This window comes from Periplaneta americana, chromosome 4 (assembly GCF_040183065.1).
Source record: "Periplaneta americana isolate PAMFEO1 chromosome 4, P.americana_PAMFEO1_priV1, whole genome shotgun sequence".
NCBI lineage: Eukaryota > Metazoa > Arthropoda > Insecta > Blattodea > Blattidae > Periplaneta > Periplaneta americana.
In genome coordinates, this window is record NC_091120.1 from 118,504,196 (window position 1) to 118,524,476 (window position 20,281).

At 35.0% G+C, this 20,281-nt stretch overlaps 2 protein-coding genes across 2 annotated transcripts in view; both read left to right on the plus strand.

Annotated features, from left to right (window-relative positions):
- RpS15 (ribosomal protein S15) overlaps window positions 1–20,281 on the plus strand; it is a 79,399-nt gene that overhangs the window by 10,343 nt on the left and 48,775 nt on the right. The window lies entirely within an intron of this gene.
- Window positions 11,222–19,912, plus strand: LOC138698142 (uncharacterized). The gene is made up of 3 exons (XM_069823875.1): window positions 11,222–16,693; window positions 16,907–17,069; window positions 19,437–19,912. The coding sequence occupies exons 1-3, from the start codon at window positions 16,645–16,647 to the stop codon at window positions 19,795–19,797; spliced, it is 573 nt and encodes a 190-aa protein (XP_069679976.1). The 5' UTR covers window positions 11,222–16,644; the 3' UTR covers window positions 19,798–19,912.

Below are 20,281 nucleotides of genomic sequence, written 5' to 3' on the forward strand. Positions count from 1 at the left end.
CGGAAGTTTATTCACTTTTAAATTACCAGAACAGTTTGCTAGCAGATTATTTGGATGATCAGGATTGGTTGTACAAATTATATTATTGGCAGACTTTTTCAAAAATGAATTCAGCACATACATACAAGGTAAACGGAAGACTATATTCGATGCTGATGACGAAATTGTCGCACTGAAGAAAAAGATAGCGTTCTACATAGAAAGCGTCGACAATAAGGATCTTACTTTTCTCATTGACTTCAAACTTTATAGAAGAAAATAACATAACATTGAATATCTCATTCATAGCAATAATGAAAGAACACCTTAACAATTTGCTTCAAAATATGAATTCATACTTTCCAAGGAACACTCAGGAATCGATTCTAAAGAAATATGAGTGGATTGTAGATCCATTTCCAGTGATGTCAAAACCAGCAGCCCTCACTGTTTCAGATATGAGGTCCTTATAGACATGGTTTCGGACAGCCACTGTCAGGCATCATTTAAAAGCAAACCATTTTTCGAATTTTGGGCTAAGTTAGGGGAGGATCTTTAGATATTAAGTTCAAAAGCTAAATTTCTCTCACTGCCTTTTGGTACAGTGTACCTCAGTGAAACGACCTTTTCGAGATACACGGCTACAAAAACAAAATATCGAACTTGTTTGGACACAGAAGACGATATGCGTCTTCAACTGACTTCTATGACACCGGACATTGACAAATTCTGTCGCAAGAAACAGGCACATTCTTCACATTAACTTCGGGTGTACATGTAACATTGTAACATTTTTAAAATATATAACTTCTTGTTAATATAATTTTGTAGATTTAAATAAATTATATCCAGTACTTTTTTACTATTATTTATATATATATATATCAGGGGCGTGTGGTGTATTTTTTTTGTGTGGGTATGCTCTGAAGTTTACTTATTCACATTTCTTTTATAATTACACATTAATCATGACTTATAAAACTTTCAGGATGATTCACGAGGATTTACCGTCCCTTACGGAGCCTATTTTTAGCTTTAGAAAACTAGCCAGTTAAAGAAATGGCACTTCTGAATAGTTCATTCTCCATTTATAATATTGTTTACCCGTAAAACTAAAGAAAAAAGGTATTTTACTAATAACTTCAAATTAATGTCACTCTGAAAATATTTCGATTAGGGCAAATGTTCATATGACATTTTTTGCTCAAAATGTCTTCGGAAATAAGCTCCGTAAGAGACGGTAAATCACCCTGTGTGTGTGTATAGACTATTTTAGCTACAGTACTACAAAATGTTAATAAATAATATTACAGCATTCTTTCATTAGGCTTACTTGCATGTAATATGGCGATGAACAGCAACGACAATAGCTGTAGAAATGTATTACTTAAAAGTAAAGTCTTTCTTGTTTTGTGAACTTTTTGATTACATCTTCATAAAATGTGGCAGATCGTATCACTGTATGAAGAAGTCCCTTTTCAATGGATAGAAGTGCTAACCCATTAAGACATTCTTGGCTTTGTGTTGATCGCTGGTATGATTTTATTCTTCTAAGTGCAGAGAATGTTCGCTCTATGGAAGCTGTAGTGCTAGGGATAGTGACAATAAGTAATCCAAGTTTATAGACTTCTGGTAATGCTGTGTCAAGTTGTTTTTTCTTGAGTGTATTAACCAGCTGGTACGGATGTTGTCCAGAAAATTCATCATAAGAGTAGAGCACAATGAGTTCATTTTTCAGCCTGATAAAATCAAATGTGTCGGAGTGATTTTCTTTCAAAATGTTAAATATTGTAGCAGGAAAGTTCACCCTATATTCTTTGTACTTCTGAGGATCTAACAAAGCCACAAAGTTTAAGTTATGCATAGAATTAAATCTTTCATCAATCTGAAAAACTTCTGTATCGATTATCTCAATGTAAAGGGCCTTTCTTGCAATTCAGGGTCTTGTTCTGTGCGGCGACGTTTACTTGCAGTTTCATCATCTTCGTGGTGGTAAACTACAGTTTCTGTCCTTATAGAATCCCAACATTTTCTGAGATTTTGGATATGTCTCTTTGTTTCTGTAACTTTTTCACAGCAATACTGGATATCTAAAGATTTGGACTGAAGTATATTGAAAAGTATGTCAGTGTAGCTGAATATCTTACTGAAAATAACTAATAACAGTGGTGTCTCAAAACTGGTCAGAAATGTAAGGAAGCCTTGTGCAGTAACAACTGTTTCACTGTCCCAGGTAGAACTGTCGTCTAATATGTCTTGAAAAAATCCAATAAATTCATCCCTATGTTCCTTTACAGTCTGAACAAGACGCGATGTAAAATTCCATCTAGTTGGAGCATGTCTAGGCATTTTCTTTGAGGTGTATTCCTTAAGTCGTTGTGTTCTTTTGGACAATTTACTGAAGAAAGAACCCAAACCAGTTAAAGTCTGTAAAAATATTCTGCACTCTTTCAAACACGTAAGTGACTGCGACAAGATTAAATTTAATTTATGACTGAAACAGTGCACAAATATTGCCTTAGGATATTTTTCAAGAACTTTAGCTCTCAGACCATTTGTGTGACCAGACATGACAGCAGCTCCATCGAACGTTTGAGCAACGAGCTTGTTACTTATGTCATACTCAGTGGCTATATTTTGGACATGTTCGAATAAACCATTGGCAGATCTGTCATTGCCTACATCAGTAAAACATATGAATCTTTCATTAATCTCACCAGTCTCTGAATCAACATACCTAAGAGTGGTTGAAAGCTGGGATGCATTCATAATGTCTGAAGTTTCGTCTAGCATGATTGCAACAAATGACGTTTTTGAAAGTTCTTGTTTTATGTTATCCATAACAACATCACTTACAGCGAGAATCAAATCATTCTGTATTCGATTTGAAGTTTCGCGGAATGTGGTAGAAGTTTCCAGATGATGACTGAGGGTTAAGTCATATTTTGCAAGGTAATTGAGCGCACCTAAATATACTCCTTTGTTAACTGCCTCTTCTGACTCACAATGACCACGAAATGACAATTCATGCATGGCTAGAAAACAGACTGTATCAATTAACCTCTTCAATATTTCCCTGTTCTTTCGCACCATTTCATTGTGTTGCTCGACACTGACACGAAGTTGTGAATCTAACTGTACGTCTATTCGAGATGATCCAAATGACTTAAATTGTAAAACACTAAAAATATGTGCCTGTGACTTTTCATGTTTATTAATGGCATTGTGCAGATTGTTCAGATTATCATAACCATTTTTAGACCAAACTGTTTCTTCTTTAGAAAACATAAGACAGGGCCAGCAAAAGAGTTTATTTAATTTCGCACTTCCTGCAATCCACTGAGTTTTCTGATATTGGGACGCTTGAAAATGTCGAGTATATTCTTTTCCTTTATCTTTATGAACTGCAAAAAGCGTTGGCATTTCAGGACATGGTCGATCACTTTGTATTATGTTTAATTTTTCTTGCAAAGAATGTAGTCGAAATGGGTGTTTCAATAATTGTTCGATAGGACATAATGAATCACCCATTCTTAATCAATACCGTATTTAGTTTATACACAGAAAACTACGACATAAATTGTCACTCACAAAGAAACAAATCTTCAAATAACTGAGAGATTCTGAACACTATCTCAATTGACAAACAAATCGCATGTTTCACACATACACTGCCAAATTCAACACTGGTATTCTTGTGCAGGAACTTAACAAGCCTGGACACGGCCGACTTTATGTGCTCGCTTCGCTTCTCCTTATACAAAAAAGCGAAGGGAACATCAAGTCGGCCGTGGCCTGGACAAGCGATAATCCCAACGCTTATTCTTGCTGAGTACGAGCGTATAGGCAATACAGTGCTTTACGAGGAAATTTTCCATCCGTGTCTACTGTCCGCGCATGCGCCAGCACTGTAAAATGAGACTTCGGGCAAGCTGTGAACGAAGAGCTGCCTTACTGCAGAAGTGTAGTTAATGCAGAACATTTAAATTTGAAGTGCAGAATACACTTTATTAAAAAATGTTTATTTATAAGCTGAATGAGATAAAATGATACATTAATTTGAAGTGTAATTCTATTAGGGTATGCGGTGCTTACCCCGCTTGCCCTAAATGCACGCCCCTGATATATATATATATATATTCATATTTCCGTTTATGTATCGTGTGAAATATGCTTCATAGAACGTAGACAGATAAAACTAAAAAGTAAATATTTCTTGGGGCTCCACAAGAAACTTTTGCTTCAAAAAGGGCTCCGTGGCTGAAAAAGTTTGGGAACCGCTGCTCTAGTGATTGCTTAACTGTTACATCACCCAACAAATCTCCGCATTATGATGCCATGAGACCAAATAACAGTTGGTTACCAATACAGAATTGATAATAAAACATATTCATGTGGTTTATTTCACGAAACTGCAGAAGTACGGAGATGACAGCGAAGTCGAATGAAATAATAATAATGTTAAGGATGGTACAAGAGTGTGAACTAGTTCTTAATTATAATGATGATATTAATTGCTGCGCGGAGACAAGACTGACATTAATTATAGCCTGTAATATGCACAGGTTTCCAGACACCTGAATATAATAGCAGAGTCCAAAGTTTCAGATATCCTGAGTATGCAGTCCAACTGCAGTGCTGACAGATAACGACCCTTCAGAATATTAATTAGACTGTCTGGTACGCGAAATAATAAAGGAAATGTGTGGAAGAACAGTCACGCAGCTTCTAAATAAAAGATGGAACACAAGGGTATCAGGGTGCGTCTGGAGAATAACTTAAGTAGGTCTAAACATTATCGTAGCTCTCTTCTTATTCATTTCATTCCCATTTTCTATTATTTTTTCTCTTTTTGTTATTTTCCCCTTTTCAACATTTCACTCTTTCCTCCTCTTCTCTTTTCCATCTCATTTTTCTCTGAACTTGTCCTTTTGTCGTCCATTTATTTTCACACAAGTTCTTCTACTTCAGGTTTTTCTTTTCTTGTCTTCTTTCCTACTTTTCTTTCATTTTTAAATATCCTTTTCTCCCATTTCTCTTCTATGTGATTGTCGTACTTTACAAAATGTTCATCTATCTGATGTAGAACCATGTAAGATTATTTCCTAAAAAGACTAATATGGCCGTCCTTTCAGTGTTGCCAATTTATTACCAGATATTGTCAAATTTGATGACACTCAATTTAAGCAAAAGTAACTACCAAATATTTTCACTTGGTAAAAAAGAAAGAGAATTCAATATCCAATACAATGGCCAACACCTTCCTAGGACTTATGAATCCAAATATCTTGGAGTTATTTTCGATAGTAAGTTAACATGGAGCAACCATTTGAAATACATTTCTGAAAAAGCTCGTAAAAGATTCTCCCTTCTAAAAAGACAGCAGGAAAGAAATGGGGGTGCTCTAGGAATACTTTGAACACTACATACAAAATGTTTATACAGCCAGTGCTGACATACTGCGGAGAAATTTTAATTACTTCATCTTTCATAAACGAAATAGAATATGTTCAAAAACCAAGCTCTCAGACTCATTACTGGTGGAATCAAAACAACTCCAATAGATTCTATGAGATTACTCACTAATATTAACAGCATCAAAATGACAATAGAAGAAAAAGCACTGATTCAATATGAAAAACTTATTACCAGGGAACGGATTTATATGGACTAAAAATATATGAAATATGTAAATATATATGTAGTTATTTTTACCAAAATATGGAATTAAATATGGATTTTTACCAAAATATGGAATTAAATATGGACTTAAAATTATAAAAAAATGACTATGTACGTTAAATATTGGTACATTTTAATCAAACTAAACAAAAAATATAATGGACGTACCTTATCTTCCAATGTAGTTTCAACAAAACACAATTTTTATTGTCTGTTACCATAACAATAGGTTACAAACATTTCTTTCAAGTGCTGAAAAGTGAATCTTCTTCTATTGTCTCTGAGGATAGATTTATACTGACTAAAAGAGCGTTCGACGTCACAAGAAGTAACTGGTACATAATTCAATTTCACAATGTCTGCTGGGGATAAGTCCAAGTTAATCTTCACTGTTGATTCACCACTCATCACAGCAACAACCTTTTGTAGTTCTTCATATCCAGGGTTTTTTGAAAGTACAGTGTCCACCTTAGCTCTTACTGCATCTGCAACTTTACCTCTACCACGATTCAGTTGTTCCACAGTACTATTTATAATTTCAAAACTTTCAGATAGTGAAAGGTGCCTATTTTGGAGACTTTTGAGCGTTTTTATGATGCATGAAAATGTATGCTGAATGTGAGCTAAGTCATTCTTCACACTTATGTCACAGGTAACTGTTTTCGCAGTATCAATTGAGACTGCATCTTCAGAGTCCAATGCAAGGAGAACATTGTTAATAGAGTCTATATGTTCGGCATAATATTCAACTGCTTCTAGCCATGTACCCCATCTAGTTAAAATTGGCTTTGGTGGCAATGGAATTTCAGGGTACATTTCTTTCAACACGTTAACTCTACTGGGAGCTTTGAGAAATACTTTTTTCACTGATGAAATCAACAAATCTACTTTAGGGAAATTGTCTCTGACCACTTCTGCCACACGATGAAATGCATGCGCCACACAAGTAAAATGAGTCAATTTAGGATATACAACAGATAATGCTTGTCCAGCATTGACCATATAAGGGGCAGCATCGCTAATAAAGAATAACACATTATCGTACATAATACCCTTTGGCCACAGGATACCCATAGCTTCGTTGAACAGTTTAACTATAGTTTTGTTATTGCACTTTTCTAGAACATCACAATGTAAAAGAATTCGTTCAGAATATTGTTCACTTAACAAACCGATAACTACATTACCAACAAGTCTACCTTCTTTGTCGGGAGTCTCATCAATGGAAACCCAAATTGAACTATCTTTAATTTCATCTCTTATCTTCTGTATTGTCTCATCGTAGATGGATGGAGCATACGTCTTCCTAAGTGTTGACTCATCCGGGATTGTATGTTGAGTATATTTTTCAAGGAATTCCCTGAAGACCTTATTCTTTAGTTTGTAGAGAGGAATATCAGCAGAGATGAGAGAACGGCACAGGTCGATGTTAAACTCAGATCTTACATTCGATGTTGTTGGTTGTGTTAAAAACAATTGTCTCTGCTTGGAATTTAGTTGTTTGTTGGCCTGATGTTTACTAGTTGTAATGTGTTGTTGCACCAGGAACTTTTGTGTAGATGATACTGCACACTGACACAAATTACAAAATAATATTTTATTGTCAGTTGATAAACCATCTTCTTTAAATTCTGAAATGTAACTTGTTAGTTTTGATTTTAAATTGACTGAATGACGTACTTTTGGCATATTTACCGTCTTTATAGTATGATTTACAAAACTGAACCTATGTGTACTCTGACTGGCATTTAACTGTTGAGCTGCACAACTGAAGTCTGTTAAAAATTTTAAATTAAATTAATACAGTTTTGTAACTTACTTTCCCATTGTTGATAGGACTGCTAATTTTCAAATAACTCTGATGTTAAAGGGATTACTGAACATGTGTTTAAATCTCTATTGTTGAAATGTATTTTTAAAAGTTAATGGAATTTTGTTTTGTTTTATTGTTAAACCTAATATAATATGGACTGTTTTATATGAAATATGGAAAATATATGGAAATTAACGAAAATATGTACTAAACTCTAAAATATGGAAAAATATGGAAAATAAAAGTAGGATTTTTCAACCCTACACATTGTGAAACATAAAGATAATGCAAAATATAAATTATATTAGCTTTATAAGTAAATATGTATTTACATATAAATCCTTTCCCTGCTTATTACATTACCAGGAAACAATTGGCATTCATACAGTCCTCTCTGTAGATTGAAAACTCAAAAAAGTTTCATATCCATTGTTCAAGAATTAAAACAGAAAATCAATATCCCGAATTTAAAAGAAAACCTACAAATTAAACCAAACCTTTTAACTCTTTTAAATATAGAATATAATCTAAATTTAACAGAAGAAATACTAAAATCAGAAGTAAACACTGAAATACTAAAACAATTGTCTTTAGAGACAATTAATATTAGGTACCCTCCACAAAACTGGCTTCATTTATACACTGATGGATCCTTGATCTCCAGAGAACAAGGTGCCGGTGCAGGTGTTACGTGCTGTCTCTTCTCATTTTATAGATCTCTAGGGTATGGAACAACAAGTTTTGATGGAGAAATCATTGCAATAAGTGAAAGTCTCGGGAATCTTCTATGCCACATCAATAAATTTAAAAATGCAGTTATATTGTCAGACTGCAAAGCAGCTATTCTATCAATAGGGGCATTCCATGTCAAATCAACACAAAAAAGTGGACTTTTCAACCCGACCACCTCAGATTTTCATTAAATTTGGTGGGATGGTAAAGAACCTTAAGTTAAGTAATTATGTAAAATTTTAGCCCTCAATAATGCACGATATTTGTACAGCAATTCTGTCAATACGAGAAAAAGTTTAAAAATGTCGCATACTATGTCAATAAAAATAATTCATAACTTCTCTTCTAATTGAGGTAGAATCTTAAACTTGGGCTTATTTTAAAGTTAAGGGATCATACATTTCAATAAAAATAGATTTGCATCAAAGTAATGAATTCTTTATTGAATTGTCACGTGAAACACATTTTAACATTAAATATCTATAAATGCGGGATATAAATTATTTCGCGAAAAATGTATGTTATAGAGGTAAGAGTATTCTCCCCTTGGTGTAAGTTTCATTTTGGAAACGTTTCAGGAATATCAGTAAAAAAATATATCAATGTATTGGTTTGTAGCGCTTAAACCCGTCTTACACCAACACTGCATGCGCGCGAGTTCGTACTTGTCTGATAAGCTGCGTCATCGATCTGTCAGGCCGTCATGAGTGGCAGTTTATACAGTCTTCAATTTATACAAAACGTGCAATCTGTTTCAAGTGCAGTGTCGTTAGTTTTCGTAGTATGCGGTAGTTTTGTGCGATGTATTGGGAGTCGCGTTTTAAGTTATAGGTCTATGTTTGCTGCAATCCCTTCGAGAAATCAAGGCATTGTAATTAGAGGAAAAATTTAATAAGTGTTATATCGTGGATGCTTAATGTATTTCCTGATTTAAAACAGGAACAAAAGGTGTGCGCTATGTATCACAAAGAAATAAAAATATAATATAATGCTATTACGCACAATCCTCATAATGACTCTAGTAATGAAGAATACGTCGACTCTACAGCAAATGTAAGTTCATTAAATACAAGTCTTTTTGACCAAGGTGTGTTCCTTATTAAACAAGAAAGGCTACAACAAGAGAAATATAAGAGACAGAAATTTGAAAATATTGTAAAAGACAAAGTCTTCGATATTAAAGATGCCGAGGAACCAGGACCTTTCTGATTCTGAAATTTTGTCTCAGTTGCAGGAAAATTTTCAAAATTCAGGTAAAAGTGAGAAAATCACCATTTTAACACTACTACCTAAAAGCTGGAGCGTAAATAATATAAAAAAGAGTTTCTTTCAGCTTTCGAATACATAATTCGGAAAGCCAAAGTCCTGGCAAAGGGAAAGGGGATTTTGTGTTCACCAAATCCGAAACCTGGAAAACCCTTGCTCGCGGCTGTTGCCGGTAAAGTTAAAGAATTCTGTTGTTCTGACGAGATAAGCAGAATGATGCCTGGTAAGAAATATTTGTTGTGATTAAAGAATCAGGGAGTAAATCACATGAGCAGAAATTAATTATATGCAGTGTTTAAAAATTCTAACCCTGACCAAGAAATTGTATTCTAGCTGGAGTTAGTGGACTATACTGTCTGTGTTTGTGTCCTTATCAGAATGTAAAACTTATGCCGGAAGCAATTTATTAAAGTTTCAGGTCTACGTGGATTTCAAGAAAATTTTTCTTTATACTTTCCAACTTAACATTTCTTGGCTACTATGGTGTGCAATCCTCCTCATATAAATTGCTTGTTCAGGAAATGTACAGGATGTCCTGAACCATTCAAAATAAGAGAGGGTTTAGAGAAATGTTTCGTATAAAACTTCAGTGAATCAGTGACCTACAAGCAGTGGATGGCGACTGACCGATCAACGCTTGAGACTATAATAAAACCCACAGACAAATTTTTCGACTGTCTCTTGGGGAAACTTGGTGATTTACTGACTCACTCATTTATATCATCTGGACAAAGTAAGTTTCTACGTGATATGAAATCATTTCTACAGCCATGCCTGCATATTGTGTTATGCGACTTCGCTGAAAACTATTATTTCGTAATCCAAGATGAAATTCAGTCGTATCACAGGACTAATGTGCAGACAACCATTCATACTTTCGTAATATATTATAACGAATCGTCATCCGATACAGTCTCTATTAAAAATCTGGTAATAATTTCACACTGCCTGAAATATGACACTACAGCTGTACATCTGTTTCAAAAATATCTAATGGAGTCATTAAAACAAACATCTGTAATTCACCACAAAAATTATATATTTCTCCGATGGATTCTCTGCACAGTATAAAAATAGGAAAAAATTTCCTGAACCTCACATTACATGGAGAAGATTTTGGATTTCCAACAGAATTGCATTATTTTTGCATATCGCATGGCAAAAGACCTACGACGTTGTAGGCGGGACACTTAAAAGGTTTGCGGCTTGTGCTAGTTTGCAGAGACCATCCGATAAACAAATAACTACACCTAGGGAATTGTACGACTGGACAAGGGATCATCTCCCAAACATTAATACCGTTTATGCGACTAAAAAAGGATATACTGAAGAGGAAAAAATGCTTGCTCTTCGATTTGCAAAATCCACCGCAGTGCCTGGAACACAAGTTTCATACAGTCCTGCTGTTTAGGATGGGTATTATACTTGCTAAGCAGTTTTAAAATGCAGCTGAAACAACGCAGCATCCTGTCTGGAAAGATGATCAGGCTATTTCATCTCAGCAATGAAAGGTAAGCATTTCTTACAGAACTTCAGGTTTAACAAAATCCATGTGACAATAATTTATTTCAGGTAATAATTTAAAAAATTCGAATTATGTACTACATGTTAAATTACATAGTGCCATTCAAGAATATGATCAAATATAATTAAATACAACGAATGTGTGGGACATAATTATCGCGACTTATACGGTTAGCTTACGCTTGCTGTGACATAATAATTTTTATCTTTGTAACCCATGATGATTCCAAGTTGAAACTTATCAGTTCATTATATCACTAATTGAGGTGTACTATATATTTTTTTCATTAAAATAGAACCCCTGCATTTTTAAATATGAATATATGAAAATTGTTTCACCATGTTTTTTTAGTGTAATTGAATACATGCAGAAAACAATATAAGCAATAAAAACTGTCACATATTAAGAATGTATCACCCAATTTTTGTAAATTTATCTGGAGACGTTGAGATATATAATTTTAATTGAAGCGGCGTGCTTACAAAAATATGATTTTTCTTCATGTTTGAAACGCCACTGGCAGAAAACGAAAAGCACAGGACATATGAAACTCGGCAGTTTTAGTTAGCGCGGCAGGTAAAACAAACCCTCAAAATTTGAAAGACATCTGAGTCGGTCAGGTTGAGTGCCTTGTTGATTTGATATGGAATGACCCAATAGTCTCTAAACACACACTTTCATCTCAAACAGCAGAAATAACTAAAATGCTCTCTCAATTAATATCACTCAATAAAAGAATTGTATTCCAATGGATACCATCCCATTGTGGAATCCTGTGAAACGAGAATGCGGATGCTTTAGCAAAGAAGGGCAGCACTGCTACTTACAGACCTGTTACTAAATCTACGTATTACTCTGTGAAAAGATTTATTAAATCTACATACTTAGACTTCAACAAACAAAATTTGATAACACAATCTCAAGGGAAAAAATGGAACTCTCTGCATCAAAATCCACAGTTAATTCCCGATTTACCACGAAAATCGTCTGTAGCTGCATTTAGATTGGCAACAGGCCATGATTGTTTGGCCAAACACCTGCATAGAATTGGAATATATCAGTCCCCTAACTGCCCATTGTGCAACTCAAACCAAGAAATGGATTCGGAACACCTCAAAATCTGTGCTTCAGTGGCTGGCCATGATAATGTCTTTGAAAAATATTGGAGTGCAAGAGGTCAAATGACTTTATTGTCAAACGCCTGACATTAGAAAACAACAACAACATATTGCCAAAGTAGGGAAAATCACAATTCTCTGTACTGCAATAATAATAATAATAATAATAATAGTAATAATAATAATAATAATAATAATAATAATAATAATATTTTAACTAATGGCTTGCACTTGACTTGCGTCATTCACCCAAGTATCTCCATTACTTGACTTTCAATAGGTAACTCTCCACTTGCACTAGATGAATCCCGATGTGTGTAGCAGGGATGCCAATATCAGCAAACGAAATGAAACTAAATGTGAGGAATGTTACAACAGCTGTGCTAAATGTGAGGAATGTTACAACAGGTGTGTAGTATATTGTAGCAGGTTATAGTAAGTTGCATTACGTGTGTACTGTGCAAAATCACTCTGATAATGTAGAAAATGAAATCTCCGTTTTATCACAAATTTAATATAGTCCACGTAGAATACTAATTTTGCTCCATTTATACTGCATTTTTGGTCCAGGGAAAATACTAGTCTTTCACAAAAACACTTTTTTACCAGTATTTTCCCTGGACCAAAAAGTTAAATAAAAATTGGTGTGAAAATTAGCATTTTACCATCGATTTCATTGGAGATGCTCCATTTAATTTTCTCCGTTATCCGAGTAATTTGACAAAGTGCTACGCTATGGCGTTCCTGTGTTTATCCTGTGTAGTATTGTGACAGGTCAGGTTAGGTTAGGTGTGTACTATTCTCAGAGGTTAGATTAGCTATGTAGCATTATATTAGATTAGGTGTATAGTATTATATGAGGTTATGTTAGGTAGATTATGTGTGTAGTATTCTCAAATGTTAGGTTATGTTAGGTTAGATTATGTGTGTAGTATTATCAAAGGTTAGGTTAGATTAGGTGTGCAGTGTTATTTGAGAGGTTAAGTTGGGTTAGGTTTACAGTATTAGGCCTACTTACGTTTTATGGTTGTGGATAGACGAGTGCCGCCCTTTTTTAAAACTCGTACAATAGACGGGAATATGTGCTCGGCAAAGTATCCCTCGAAATGCTCCTTCCTTCGGCTGAACACAGGCATCGAGTACTTGACGGAGAGCCACTTCCTTTCGATGTTCTGGGTGTGAACGGGCAAGGTTTGTCCCACTAGGAGCATTAAGGTCTCGATGTGAATCTCGCCACTGGCGGCCGTGTTAAGTAACTCTATGGAATGGGTAACACGAAGATGCACGAAGCCTTACTTTTGCAAGCCTTCCAGCAGTCAGATACTACAGTCGTTCCAGGAAGAATTCACTGCCTGATTATATCTACCAAAGTTTCAGCGTTGGGGTTCTGTACAGGAACCAGGAAGAAGTTACCTGCATTTCCGCATTCTATTCCCCCAAAAACCCATTGGCCCTCAACGTGTCTGCCCCTGTTGTATTTTCGGCGTCCAAATTTACTCTCATCAATTTCGACTACACTTCCGGGGCCTCCTGTCTGTCGCTTATTGTAAACCCAGTCCAGGCACACCTCCCAACAGAAGCTAGACCAGTCTGTAGCCGTTTTCTTCGAAATACTGGTTTCCTTGGTCAATACTCTGTACCTAGGATTAGGTAGCAGGCACTATAGAGCGCAGAACTTCAGAATTTGCTCAACGGATAACTTGCTTCCACCCACAAAAGAACCTTGTCTAGCACTACGTTCAAAATTACATCTCGGTACGTTTCCATGGTGTTTGTTGCACCTGTAATAACATCTGTTTCTGGCTATTATCAAATGTTTGATGTCGCCACATGTTGGACACGCTACTGATTGCCGGAAAATACCGTGTGAAACCAGATAATCTTTCTATTCTACTGTATTTTGCAGTACAGCTGCGAAATCCATTAATTTCATATCACATCCTGGGCATGCCATTAGGCCGGGAATACACAGGCGCGCTGCGGCAGTAATGCAACAAGGGTCGAACAGAATTCGAGGCTTCGTTCGCTCGTTTGTACGCGATTTCAAGCACACGCTGCTGCAAGAACGCGCACACCCTAAATGCCGCGCAGCGATCTGTTCCCTGTCGGTTTTTCTCGTGAACACAAAGGGATTCATTGCCGCAGTGTGGACGGGTTCGTTGCCGTTTGTCTCCTGAAGCACGCACACCTCAAACATGGAGTGGTCTGAAGTAGACTGGACCTCAGAAATTATGTCCAGTCTTGTGGAATCCTGGTGATATTGACTATTATAATAACGGAACCTGCCAGTTAACATGCAAGATGAGACAGGGCTCCAAAGCAAGCGAAAAGCAGGATGATAGTACAGAACTACTGCCAACCGCCGTTGGAATTATGCAAGCCGCTGCTGGGACATTAATTTTTTTAATTGGTTATTTTTACGACTCCCTATCAACTACTAGGTTATTTATCGTGGATGGAATTTGTGATAGCGAGTTGGCAATTGACGAGATGAGGCCGAGGATTCGCCATAGATTACCTGACATTCGTCTTACCATTGAGGAAAAATCGGAAAACACAATCAGGTAAACAGCCCAAGTGAGACTCGAACCCATGCTTGAGCGCAATTCCGGATCATCAGGCAAACGCGCTACAGCCTGAACCACGCCGATGGCTTTTGGGAGGTTGAAGATCACTATTGAACAATGTGAAGTCAAATCATTTTGTGTTTTCCTTTCATCGAAAATGATAGCTTATCGTGCGACTAATAGGAAAGGGATTCAGCAAGCTATTTATGACATTCAGGTGAAAACAAAACGAAACTTCTTTGAAATGCCAACTTACTATGGATAAGAACATTTTCATTCATCTGCATCTACATTTGATTTCTTCTTCCCAAATGGGTTATCCTAGACAACCTACTCAACCAATTACTCCCTCAACTTCCTATGGTTCAGCTCCCGAACCACCACAACGTCCTCCGACTCAAGAGTCTTCTCAAGCTGACCTTTCAATGACAAAATCTTCAATCCCATTCTTACTACACTACACCCTGTCACTTCCTGATTTGAATCAAACTCTCTTGGCTCTCTTGAACATTTTCCAGCCAAAACTCCGTCCCCAGAATGTTCATCACATAGGCTACTCCGATAATCAAAACCAGTACGTTTAATATCGTCTGTCTTTTTCTTATGATTATTTTTAATGATCTGAATAACAAATTTTGTAGTATTTGTTGTATATATTTTGCATTCCTATATTTTATTTTAAAATAATTTTCTTTTGCTGATTTAAAATTCTCGTTTTGACTGTACACTTGGCAATCAAATTTTGATTACTCGAAAAAGAAAATGTTTGTAGTTTTATTATACGTGTTTCTTTATCACAATGCGACTTCGAAATATTATTGATTTTTCTCCGTGTGATATTTCGAATGTTTTAACAGCAATTCTCTCAATGTTTCATTGTTTGTATTGCAATTAAAATATCCCCATTAAAGAAACACATTATGTTAGTACTATGATTTAATTAATCTAGATATTTTCCTTTAATGCACTGACAATTTCTGGGTGAACTTCTGGGATTATTTCTCCGATAGCCTGTTTTGAAATTCGCAAAAGGTATTGAAGGCTTGTAAACGAATCTCCTGTAACCAAGAATCGTAAAGTCAGTGCGAACCTGGAATATTGACATATACAATCAACCAAAAATAGTGTTTTACATGCTTTGTTAATTACAGAATAACATTCTTCAAAGGATAAATTGAGTTTAGTACAATAAATACTGTCCTATCTTGACTTGAGATTGGTTCTTGCATGTTGGTGGCTGATTTTTTTAAAGTTTGATCCAGTTTTCATCAATAATTTTTCAGAATTGGTGGATATCATCCAAGTAGTCCTGGCCGCTGATGTCTTGAAAGTTTGTAGCACTTAGCACTTAACAGATTACTCCCTAGTCGCTTGTACAGCTCCATAGGCCTACATTTCTTTCTGTTGAGAATGTATCCTATTACTACCAAAGCGCAAATAGCAGTTACCAAAGCTTCCTCGTTTTCCATGTTCGTGCATTGTGCGAGATAGAACGGAACTAGAAAGGTGTTCGAGTCTTGCGCACTGCTCAGATGGTTCGTATCGTGCGCACCTGTTGTTCGAGAGTGCACAATTTACTCCGCGCATTGCATGTAATGCCGCATTACTGCAGCAGTGAGTCCGTGTATTCCTGGCCTTAAGGTGGCTTGACAATTGCCCGGGAATGACAACTAGAACGAGAACGGAATTGAGAAAAATCTTGGAAGCTTTATTTTTTAATGTATGGATACACAATTGATTTCTGGGAATGGTAGGCCCTGGAATGAGAAACAAAACTTCACTAAGTTTTAACATTTCCATTCCCGGGATTCTTCTGCGCATGTCAAATCAGTCATTTATTCAATTTCGGTTGTCGATTGTTGGTCGAAATTATCATGGCAGCTACGGAGTTTGAAGAATTGCTAATTGCAAGACAAAGAATTCTTGTACGACAAGACAAATGTTTAATACAAAAATGTAAGAATGAAAGAAAACGCTTGGTCAACAATCGCAGAGATCCTGAATAGTGATGGTAAGTTGGCAATATAGCAACATTTTTCTTCTGATTTTGTGTAACTGTACATTTCCTTTCATTTCATTTTATATGTTTATATTATTTATTATCTATGTTCATATAAAATGCATACACTCAACGTTTAATGTTAATTTGATGATAAATTAATTCTAGTTATGTATTTTACTTTCAGAAAGGCGAAAAAATATTAATATATTGCATTATTTTTAGCCGAAACTGTTAAGAAGTGGGACAACCTCAGGGACAGATTTGTGAGAGCCTTGAGGGATTCTACAGCTATCCCCCCTTCTAGTTCTGGGGCTCAACAGAAAAAAAATAATTTCTCCCTTTATAATTCTATGTTGTGGTTGGCACCTTACATTAGGAAGAGGAAGTAAGTATGAATATTTTTTGCACGATCAATAAAACCTAACCTAAAACTTATGTTATCAAAGGATCATGTAGATAATCTTCTTTTCTACAAGGCCTAATTTATTACACATGGCCAGCTACATTAAATTCCACTTAAAATTTTTTATACATGCATTTCTTATGGCATTGTTAATTTCCTATGTACTATAGTTTGTGGACCGTAAGTAATGTCATTAATTCTAGTGGATGATTTCTTTAGTAAAGAGCAACAAAAAAGTCAAATACCATTTTGCTGTGTTTTGAATAGTTTTCCAGAAAATGTGCATTTCAAAATACATGGTTCATGATTTTACGAGATTGTGCAACGCTGTGTAATCAGTGGGGAGTGCACATAAGTCTCTGTTGCTCTGAACAACCCCTTCACCTGGCTTGTTCTGAAGTTGAAGATCACTATCACGTACCTTGTTTTTAACTCATAAAAAATACAGATGACGATATACCTACTGTATTAGAGAACGGAGAATGAACACTGCTCACATCATGTTAAACAAAATCTTGAAAATTGATAATAAATTCTACAACCTAATTTTAACGAAATATTCAGAGAACATAGTCAATAAGATACACTTATTTCAAAATAAATTTAAAACGTTATAAGAAATATTTCTACACTCCCATTTCAATTGAATAAGCTAAAGAACTAAAACAATAATGATGCTTAGTTCTCATTATAAAAACTAGATTTTAAAACATTTAAAACTCTACTGGCAAAGATAAAAATACGATATTATGCTATTTTATGTTAAACGAAAATAAAGTAAAAATAATAATAATTTGTAAACTCTTTCAATTTAATTTTAATTATACTATCAGTGAACACAGGCAATACAAAAAGCTTATTTTTACGTTACACAAATCAACTTACTTAAAAAAATACTCCATTTGTTCTATGCAAACATTTTCTTCCGGCAATTAGAAATTATAGTTCCCTCCCACTTTCATTTTAAAGTGCTAACCGGTGAACTTATACAACAAATCAAATTTCCCGAGACGTCTTTAAAATCAATCGTATGTGATATGTTTACATTTTTCGTTTTCTCAACTGTCGTCTCGAACACGCCAGCTGTTCAGGGTACCTGGCCTACAACAACATATATTTGCCTCTCTGCAGGCAGTAATAACCTTAACAACGTTCTCACACTGCACTGCGTATTAAAATTACTTTGCAGAATGAAAACATACATTTGTTCGGATCAAATTTCTGCACATTCAGAGGACAAAGGCAAAATTATTTCAGTCATTTATGACCATAATACACTGCTCTCTTAAATTGGCTGAGCATATTGGGAATTAATTCAGTAGCTTTTACAAAATATGCTATGAAATGATTCATATAAAATAATTTTTTTCTCCAAAAGGAAGCTAAAAATGGAGCAAAAATGTATTAAACTTTGAAATATCTAAAAAAAAATAACCCCTTGAAATTAATGACATTACTTACGGTTCATTCTGTATATAACTATAGTTTGTAATAGATTGTGTGTGTGTGTGTCTATAAATGTACACTCATACATACAGAGTGAACCGTCAGTAAGTAATGTCATTAATTTCAAGTGTTAGTTATTGATTTGATTTTGAGTGTACGGACATAGCCTGTAGTAACATCTATAATCTACATCTTTCACTTTAGGAGGTATTTCCGATTCTGGCATTTGTTCATTTCCAGACAGATTTGATAGATCAGAGAGGATGTAACCAAATTCACAACAACAACAAGGAAGGACTGTAATTTAAAAATATCAAGATACTTAAAAGATAATCACAATAAAGGAGAAAAAAATGTTCAATGCACAAAAGAAATAAAAAAGAATGCTATTTCTCCACATTTTTAGATTTCTGACTTCTGAGCTGCATTGAAGCCTATATGATCTAAACAATGTTGGAAATATTATTGACAGTATCTTTACGATCTATAGGGAAATTCTAATTTGAAGCAGATAATACTTTTATTACTATCTGAAAAGATAAGTTGGCTTAAACATGTGTTGATTCTGATTTTAGTTTTAAAATGTTTTCCTAATATACAATCTGGTTTCTATTTATTATTAATTGCTGAATTCATTATAAATTACAATGAACAATTAACAATCTGTTTTAAGTGTCTGTTAAACAGTTTACAATTTATTACAATTGAAAATCTAAATTATTAAATGCCACTCAAATTACAATTAATTAATTTTCATTGTTAACTGATAATTCTATTAAAATTTGCCCAACACAAGTTGGATTACATTATTTTTGTGCTCAAGAAATTCACTGAAATTTTTATAATCTTATGTATATTTTACTGATAATGTGTCTGTAACTTATGACATTGTTGTTTGCTTAGAATGACTTCAACTGTAAGCTCAGTAGATGCCACCCTGAGTACAAGTGTTGAGGCTACATCAGAAGTAATACACCTTTCCGATGATGCCAGTACGAGTACAGAATCACCAGCTCCCATGCAGGATAGTTTCTTACGTGGAAGTTTGCAAGAGGAATTTCGCCCTAAGAGAGCCAACCTGCACAGTACCCTCTCTACAGTTGTTGATTCCTTTACGTCTTTTGTGGCAACGAGGGAATCTTCAGTACCAAGTGACCTCAATTTCATGAAATCTGTACTTGAAGACATGAAAATGATCCAACACAAAGATAAATTTAAATTTAAGAAGGAGGTGTTGGACCTGTTAGAAAAATATGTTCCATAAACTGAGACAAGTTATATTAGATGTTGGTATGAAAGTATTCACAAATTTTAAAAAATAACAGTTTTCTGTAATATTTTATTGGATACTTATAAATAAATATTCTGTGTTCATTAAATACTTTCCATAATGCAATTGATATAAAGTAACATTGACATACTTCTATCTCCCATTGTTTACATATCTATGTTGGTAGGATATTGCTTCAGCATCTGAAACCAAATAATCCGCTAAATTATCCCGTAATTTATAAATTGCCTGAATAGCAATATTAGATCCCATTCGACCAACTGATCTGAAATTTGTGTCATTTCTTGTGATTTCTCTCCAGTCTCCCAAATTTTGAGATGGGTGCTGGCTGCAAGCTTCTGTTCTCAAATAGTTATGTAAACATAATGTGGCTTTAATTATTAATTCTGCAGTCTTCACTGAACATAACAATGGTTGTCTGTAAACTCTCCATCTGCTTGCGAGTATACCGAAACTG